The sequence below is a fragment of the Gavialis gangeticus genome, unplaced genomic scaffold, assembly GCF_001723915.1.
Source record: "Gavialis gangeticus isolate Ggan-Ray unplaced genomic scaffold, GavGan_comp1, whole genome shotgun sequence".
In the NCBI taxonomy this organism is placed as follows: Eukaryota; Metazoa; Chordata; order Crocodylia; family Gavialidae; genus Gavialis; species Gavialis gangeticus.
In genome coordinates this window covers 1228501-1237766 of record NW_017728959.1, presented here as the reverse complement: position 1 = coordinate 1237766, position 9266 = coordinate 1228501, and the positions used below count along the sequence as shown (strand labels likewise).

Genomic DNA, 9266 nt, shown 5'->3' with positions numbered 1-9266 from the left:
CACCCGGACCTCCCTGTCCCGTAGCGGGCATGGGCGTCCCATGGGACTGATGAAAGACCGACGCAAAGTAGCCATTTAATAGGTTGGCTTTTTCCTGGACGTCAGTTGCCGCATCTGGTTCAGCAGGGGTCCAATGTTGCCCTTGCTTTTCCTCCATCTCCCCACATATCTGAAAAAGGACTTTTTATTGTCCTTGATGCTCAAAGCTAGTTGGAGTTCAGTTGCAGCCTTGGCTTTCCTGGTTTGCTCCCTCCAGGACTGGACCAGTGCAGAATAATCCTCCTTGGAAATGAATGCAGTCAAAAGACAAGGGTTTTAATTATACACTCTTTGGGCAGAATCTGTTTTTGTTTGGTGTTTGTACAGCAACTGCACTCTGGAGTTCAATACCTGAGGGCCAAAACTCTACCAAATATGTCATACATGTTTAAAGATAGACCTGTCCCTTACACTAGGGTTTACAGTAGACTGGAACAGAATCAAAGAGCTTTCACCATACCAGCCCACAAGAAGGTCAGTGTGAGGAACTATTGATTACCCAAGTCAGAGAGAGGAGGGGGCTACAGGATTTTAAAAAGCACATGAGTCAAGTGCCTGATTCACATTTACTGTTGATTTGCTTTACGTATCTCTTCTGTTTGAGCTCCTTTGAAAAATATCCCAGTAGATTCACTATTGCCATCATTCTGCCCATAAAAAAATCTTTTATTATCCAAGTTTAAATAGTTTTCTAGGCACTTAAAGACAGATATAAACATGGGTGTATCCAGGGTACTGGTCCACATGCACCCTCCCCCCTTCCTTCCCCCCCCCCAATCGATTCCTGGTCCTCACAGATAGTAAAAAAGCACAAGGGCAAATTGATTCAGTCTTTGCAGGTTAGTCTAAGATGCAAGGATTGAAGCAATAAACAAATGAAGAGACATTCACTTCTGATTCACGAAATGCAGCCACATGCCTGCAGTGGCTCAAGCTAGGTGCCAGAGGGTGCTAGAGCACAGCTCTCTAGCACATAGCTAGCATGGACTGTATGTTCACTTCCTCTTCCTGCTGCCCCAAGGTCTCTGAGATTTGCAGTCCAGAATTAAAGCAGCAGGACTCTGCAGGATTGCTCATCACTCCCTCTTCCTGCTTCCAGGTGTCGCTGGGAGTTGTAGTCTACAGTCACAGCCAGCACTAAGCAAGGAGGGCAAACAGCTCCATACTCTAGGGAAGGTAAGTTAAGGTCCTCGTTGGCCCCAGCCCCCAGCAGGGGTTTGCCTGGGGGAGGGGGGCAGTAAGTCAACCAGTAAGGCCAGTGAGCCAACCCTCACTGCTCCAGCTAGGGAGGAGAGGGAAGGGGCCAGCCCTGCTCTCTGGAGCTGACAACAGCCTATCCCAGGGCTGCAAAGCATGCTGGGATGCTGGGAGAGTCTGATTTAACTTGAACCAGGAAAGGGTCTGGGACAGAAGTTTCACAAATGGTTTGACCTAAAATCAGTTAAGTCTGATGCTACATTCAACCAGGGTTATCTTAAACCAGTTTCAGTCATTTTAAAACTGGTTTATGTGCACTGAATTTCTATTATGTTACAGGTTGAAACCAGTTTCTGATCACTTAAACTGGTTTGTGTGCAACTTCTATCCCTAGCCCCAAAGTTTAAAACCAGCTAGATACCTGGTAGTGGCAAAACTATTTCTAATCAGGCAGTGCTGAGGGATCAATTGACTTCATGGCTCTATAATTTACCTGATCCCTTCTAAACACTTCATTCGACACGTGTTAACAACCCCTGCTCCCCTCCCCACCCCCCGCGCTTCTTTTTAATGGTCCTGATATCCCACTAATCAGGCTATCTTTTTTTCTGCAATTCTGCTGTCTATTAGCTGTTTCTGGTAATGAAGCTCCTATTTCATAGCCCCACAGATTATTTTTTAACATATTCCAATTAAACTATTTGTTTTTTCTTCTATCTTAAACTGAATAATACAACCTTAGGCCCCAAGCATATTAGTAAAGTTTCTAGTGTATTTTTAATTGGAAAAAAGTATGTGTTGTTTTATATGTGATGATACACCTCACTATTTGCACCCCCTTTTTCCAAATTCTAGATCTGCCCATGGACATAAATATCTATTTTTGGTACCCTGGAAGAAAAATAATATTTCCTGTCTGACAAAACTTCTACCATGAGCCAACATATTCACTCTGCACCTTTTTCTGCATTCCTTAATCTCCATGCCGAGAGGTCCAGCTTTGGTATCTGGTTGCAGCTCACAAAGTCTGTGGGGTATATGTTGGCCCGGAAAATGTCCCTAGGTACTTTCTGGATGCGTGTGTTATCACAGATTATGCGTGACAAGGAGATCCTGGATAGGGCCTGGCGTTGCTTTGAAGTAAAAGTTTCTTGATTTTCCCACCAGAATCTACAAGAAACAGAAGGAAAATAGCAACAGATTTTATCCTGTGGATTTCTACACACTTTGGACTGTTGACTATGAAATGTCAGAAACAGAAAATTCAGAACTAAGGTTAAATTTAAAAAACACGATATTAAGGCATGAAAATAAGTAGATGACATCAAATAGCCTTAACTTTATTCTGCACTGAAGCATGCCATGCAGTAACCCCAAGAAAGAGATAAAAAGTTCAGTCTGAAGTCTTACCATTTATGATTCCTTTAAATCATTTAGCTGATTCGGAAGGACACTTTTTCATTTTTTTCCCTTTGAAGTAAAAATCCCCAAGCATCACCGAGCATTTTCTCAGAAGTAATCAAACAGGACATTTACGTAGGCAAGTCTGGGGGTCTCTCTCTCTCTCTCTCCCCCATTGTCAAGCATATGGGGAAGAGGCAGAGATAATCCAAGTAGGTGCGGGGCCCGGGGCCAATCAGCTTGTGTGGGGTCCTGCGCCTGGATGCAAAGAAGCCAGTGGCAGATTCGGCAGCAGGGGGCAGGAGGGGGTAGCAGGCGGCCAGAGGCACTGATTTGAGCAGAAGATTCAGCAGTGGGGGGGCATGCCGAGTGGCCAGACGTGAAGCCAGCGGCAGCATGGCATTGCTGCACCACTCCACCTAGCTCTACGGCCCCCCCCCACAAAGCGTGGAGGGGTCACCCTGATTTGCCTCCCCCTAGAGATGGCCCTGGGAGGAGGGATGATTGAATGACTGGAATCCCTACTGCTCCACAACTGAGGTTGTGGAATATTGCTTCTGTTGCATGGTGTTTTCTGCAAAGGGTGAATTGTGCATCTTTTGAGTGAATGACAAATGAGGCTCTGTTAAGTAGCTTAACTTTTCAGTTCTTTGCATTTCATATTTAAGCATATTATAGGTAGAAAAATCTTAACTAAGGGATTGTAAACACAAGGAGTTGAAGAATAAGCATCCTGATTAAATATTTATGGTAAATACTGGAACAAGAGCATCTATGCCTATTTCTGTTTAAACCCATGCATTCTTTTAATACCCTTGATGTAACTTAACTTTAGAGATATAGCAGAACAGACTTGAAAGCCAAGGAGAAAATAAAAGTAAAAGGAGATTGCAATAATAGTATCATGCTTGCGGTGTTCTGCAAACCTTAGTTGTGACTCTACCAGAGTTATAAAGGTTGCCCTAAAACCAAGTTAATAATCACTTACCTGGATCCAATGGTTACATAGATATATTACAAAGATAAAGATATGGTTGTCCCTTCTTGGTCGGAGCAGATAAGCAATAATAAAGGCTTTGCACATTGCTTTTGTTAGAAGGAAAAAAATATAATACCAAGTCAAGAATTTCTGGTTGAAGTCATGTTAAAAAAATCTACACAAATCTTGAATGCAGTGGGAACAAATAGTAGGATGCCTGCTGTGAGTCACCCAAAATCCAGTCTACCAGTATATTGTTATGCACATAAACTTAATGGGTATCATGTCCAAAAGCATGTTGGGCATTAGAAGCATAACAACCATTAATTTTCAGTACGAGTCAAGTGCCTAACTGCCTTAGCCAGTTTTGAAAATTTTACTCAAAGAGGGAGGCTCCCAAAATATTCCATGGGTCATTATTTGACCTGCTAGGATAGCTTTGGGTGACACTCAGCCCATCAAGACATTTTTCATATCCTTGGAATTACTTCAAGAAAATTATTCTTGCCCTTGTTGGGACTCAAGCCAAAGATTAAAATGTTTGAAAACGTAGAAAAAGGAGGGGTTTAAGCTACAAATGTTTCCATTAGTCATGGGCCAGCAGTGCGGAGAAGGACAAGGAAATAAAATGTGATTTGAAAATTTAAAAAGTTATAAGAAAGGGAAGAGGCTGAAAAAGAAGAGCTTGCCCAGACTTCAGGGATGCTGATGCTTTCAAAAGGGGCCACTAATTCTTCAGACCCTTGCAGAGATTGATTTTCAAAAGGCACTGAGCACTCAAAACTCAGTTCATGCTAACAAGACCTGTGAGACTTCAGCCCAAAGGGTCCCCCAAAACAGCATGAGCCCCAAATACTTCTATCCAGGCTGTCCCAGTGGATACAAGTGGGCATGTATGCATTACCAGGAAGAAAAGAAAACCTGAGAAGGGTGATGATACAATCACAGCTGCAGCCATCCCAAACACCTGTTCCAGGACTCCAGCCCTTACCTGTCCCCATCTCGCAATTTCCTAAACTGAGTGCCAATGAGACAAGCCATCAGAGGCCCCACTCTGCCATTATGAACAAAGGGCTCTGCAAGGGCACCAAGCCAAATATCAATGTTGTTCGGTGTCCTGTACAACTGAATGAACTTCTTAGCCAAGTTGCTGTTCCTCAGCACAATAGAGAGTTCATGTTCATTGCGAGGTTGTGAAAGCCTACAGAATCGTCTCCAGGAATTGTACCCTGTGGAAGCAAAGCAAAGTACAATCAATGCCTTCTTCCTTCCACATGAGCTACCAGTTCGCTCCTCTTTTACCTTAGAGGCTAGGGGAGGTGTACATTTCTTGTTTCCAGTTTATCTAAAGACTTTTCCAAACAACTCACCTTACTGCCTATGTCTCTGGAATTAAATTATTAAGGAAGTTATATGACAGTCTCCCTATTACCCTGCACAGTTCATGTGTTCAAGCAAAGTGACCATTCTTTGAATGATGTAGTTTTGCCATTATCCTTGCAGGAAGTTTTTAGTCTGTCCTCCTGCATTTTGGTCATAAGCCAATGAATAAGTGTACCTCTCCATGGAGTGATCACTGATCAGTAATTTTCAGGCTGGCTCTACAGATTAAGGCTTAAATACAAATAAAGACTTGAGTGTCTAGAACAGGACTTATTGTCAAATGTAACCATCTAGATCTGAAATAGTGATCCAAAAAATCCCACTCAGTTACCACCTAACCCTGGAGGTGTTTAAATTCACTAAGCATCTCCAAATTTCATCTTAAAATTTGCCTAGGTCTCTAGACTTCTTAATGTGATATGAATGCAATGGACTGTTTTCCTGGATCTCCATCCATCCCCATAAGCTCCACTCAGATGCCTATTTTAGAGAGCAACATCCTACTTACTCATTTATTGTGGTATAGCATAAATAACAAGATAAAAAAAAAGATATCCCAAAGAGATCTCAGCTAATACCAAGACATTTATATTTACGCTCCTTGATAGACATTTTATCCCAAGATGGGTGAATAGGTTTGGTATGGTTCATTTTTTGTACCATGCTTTTGGACTACCTGTTTTTCTCTTTAGATTTCTAAAACACACTGTCATTTATATTCATTAATTCAGTGTATGGCACTTGAGATGGAATAATTGTATAAATACAGACTGGAGAATGATTGGCTAGGCTGCAGTACTATAGAAGGTCCTGGGGATTACAGTGGACCATAAGCGGAATATAAACCAGCACTGTGCTCTTGTTGCAAAAAAAGACAAAAAAGCCAACAGTATAGTGGGTTACATTAATAGGAGGTCTCTTGCAAATCAACAACAAAGGACATGAGAAACAAAATTTAGAAAGACAGGCAAAAAAGAACTAGGGTTACTCAGTCTAGAAAAGAGAAGACTGAAGAAGAATTTGATAACAGCCTTCAAATTCCTGAAGGGAGATTACAAAACTGGAGATAGACTTCTCTGTGGTAGTAGAGGACAGGATTAAGATACACAGCCCCAAACTACAGCAAAAGAAATGTAGGTTAAAGATTAGGAACCTTCCGACTATGAGAGTGGTTCAAACATTGGAACAGGGTAACTACAAAAGTGGTGGAATCTCTATTCCTGGAAATTTTTAAAAGCATGTTAAACAGACACTTGACTGGAATGGCTTAGGGGTGACCCTATTCTGAGCATGGGGCTGGAGTATATGAGCTCCTGTCCAGCCATATTTTTCTATATGTATTGTTGCATTTCCTCTAGAGATCTGTTTCCAAAGATAGCATCAACTGCAGTTCCTACCTGGGAGGCCATGGTCCCTCCCACGTTGCATGTTAAGGGAAGCTAGATCCAATCCAATCCTCTTCACCTGGTCAAATAATCGGTCCCGGAGTTCATCCACAATCATCTGTTTTTGCGTCATCAGTTTGGCCCGATTACCCATCAGGCTGCGGAGTAAAGGATCAATGCCTCCTGCAACGATTGAACAGCTGCTCGTGAACTGCTTTACACATCTATCTCCATTAGCAATGGAAACTACATGTGGAAGAGTCCAGCAAAGCTGAAGTGACCTTTTTTTATCTACTTGCTAGTACAATAGATATGTTGTCCTGACGAAGGCCCCTTCAGAAAAAGAGATGGTCCAGTGACTAGGGTACTAGCCTGAGGCAGACAAGCTGTAGGGTTCATGCCCTACTTCACCCCAAGACTTTTTTTGTGACACTGTGCAACCCAAAAAACTCTCAGGCCTCAGATCCCTGCTTATAGTTTGTGGGTAAATTCAGTGCCACATCTATCAGGAGACTGCCATAAGTTCAAAGATCATGAAGCAGCCAGATATAATGGGAAGGGTGCCCATATAAAAACCTGTGGCTGAATTTTTTTTTTTTGCAAGTGTAATGCAGAGTTATTTCAAAATTTTAACTTTATTAGCACCTACAACATTAAGCAATTATGGTGTGAGCTCCCTTAACAGGAAGAGTCACATGTTGCCCACAAAGAGTAACTACTCTAGCAAGATGCTCTGGCCCCTGGTAAGTGGCAGAATTAGTATCTGTTGCTGTGACAAGTATCCTTATTTTGATTAAAATCACATTGAGCTTGTCTGCCATAAAAAAAAGACACCAAGGGTGAAGTCACATGTTATACTTAGACCATACTAAATCTGGAATGTTAGCAGTGCTAAAGTTAAAATTATAAAGTGCTGTGAACTTTATACACATTGAGGGTTAATGCCATTTCTTGCCTGCACAGCTCTGACTTGCTACTAGAGCTGGCAAACAGAGGCATGCTTAGGAGCCAGGACACTCAAGCAATATGTCTGCTCTGGGGAGGGTAGGAACACTGGAAGCAGTGCATCCTGGAGGATTGCAAATCGCTCATTTTATCTGTAGGTAGCATGGCCCAGAGTTAACCTCTTGCCTGAAGTTGCATAACTTTAAAGCAGTTGGAGGGCACTTAATGTGAATTAAAAAGCTTTAAACATGAGGACACTTGTATTTTAAGTGCTCTTTACATGGTCTAAATGTAATGTGTAACTTTCACACTAAAGGAGGCTGTGTCTACATGAGATGCTGACTGCACAGTAGCTCCTGACTACTATGCACTAGCATTGCATGGCAGAAAGTGTGACACAATGCTACTGCACAGTAGTCTCAAGCTATTGAGCAGTCAGCATCATGAAAAAGCCATTCAGCAACACTACTGCACAGTAACTCCAGTTACTGCACAGTCATTTAGTACTTATGTATACAAGTACCAAATGACGGCACAGTAACAACTGTCCATTCGGTGTCTCATGTAGATGCGGCCAGAAACTGGGAAGGGTCTGAATGAGATGTAGATACAGTCTGTAAGAGTTTGGGGCTCCGAAATAGGTTTTACCTTCCATTACAATTCTCCAAACAGCAAAGAAGGCTTTGCTGAGGGGTATTTTGGAACCCATAGGCTTATGCTGTTCATTTAACCGTTCTACCACAGGTGGGATGGAAGCATGGGCAAAGCGGAAAGCCAGCGTGAAGACATTGGCTATTCGGGGATCCACAGAGCTCTTGTAGCCTTGGTAGGGAGGAAGAGTTCTCCTGAACTTGTCTCCCAGCAGCTTGGGCAGGTAATCTCTGTAGGTTATTATCTAGGAGGAAAAAGAGCAGTGAGCCACTCATTGCATCAACTGCCAGCTCCCTGGGAACACAGCAAGGTTCAAGGTCTTACTTGTCTCAAACTAGAAATAGTTGTTATATGCAACTGGTTCAAAACAAGCTGTGAGATAGGATACTCCAAAAAAAGGCAACGGCTTAAACAAAATGGATGCCAGGAGCATCAGAATGGGAACAGGGACTTCACTAGAATTCCACGTCACCCAAATACGCTTCCATCCCAAGGTGAAGCATCTAACTTACTCCCTAATTCTGAGCTCTGGTTAATGGTCATTTCTACAGCAGGACCCTAAACCACAGGCTCAGCAATCCACCCTCCAGCTGGACAGATTTAGGCATGGGCACAATAGGACACTGCCTAAGACTATGGCTCTCTAAACCATGCAGGTGTATCAGAATCTCACTGAAACTGGCATTTTCCTTCCCTTTGTGTCTGCATAGAAAAAAGCCTGAAATGTAACCTCTGCTGTGACATCAGCAAAATTGCACGTGTCTGGTCCTAGGTAAAGAAACATTTTCAAGAAGTTCTAAGCACATAACAAGCTGATGTTAAAATGGCAGGGCCCTTCTAAGCCACTGTAAACAGCTATGGCACATTTCATAAACTAGGGAAATGCAGTCACTTCTGGTGGGGGACACCCAGCTGCTTAATCACTCTAGTCTATTTTATTCTGGTGTATCAGATGTACTGGCCCAAGGAGCATATAGCAAGAGCTACCACCCATACAACATTGATGAGTTCCAGGAACTCTCTCATAACCTGCCCCTTGGTGTCAGACAACACCTCCAGCAGCACAGCTCCCACACCACCAATATTAAGTATTGATTTGATTTGGTTCTTGCAGCAGCTTTTCCCTTGAAAATCCAGCTTAAAATACTGATGAAAAACTGGCCACGTGTAACCTGTGAGACTGCAACCTGAGGCAGCAGGCTGTGGGCAGGGGTAGATCCAGAGATGGTACAGTTGCACCCCCCCCCCCCCCCCCCCCGCGTCCCTCTCCCCCCCCATGGAGAAAA

General features: G+C 43.0%; 1 protein-coding gene across 1 annotated transcript in view; it reads right to left on the bottom strand.

Annotated features, from left to right (window-relative positions):
• The window catches only part of LOC109288980 (eosinophil peroxidase-like), a 35998-nt gene that overhangs the window by 7272 nt on the left and 19460 nt on the right, over positions 1 to 9266 (bottom strand). The window contains exons 10-13 of the mRNA XM_019504818.1: positions 7978 to 8224; positions 6397 to 6567; positions 4608 to 4845; positions 2195 to 2406 (exon numbers count right to left, since the gene is read on the bottom strand). Of these exons, the coding sequence (XP_019360363.1) occupies positions 2195 to 2406; positions 4608 to 4845; positions 6397 to 6567; positions 7978 to 8224 (868 nt within the window). The remainder of the gene's footprint in view (positions 1 to 2194; positions 2407 to 4607; positions 4846 to 6396; positions 6568 to 7977; positions 8225 to 9266) is intronic.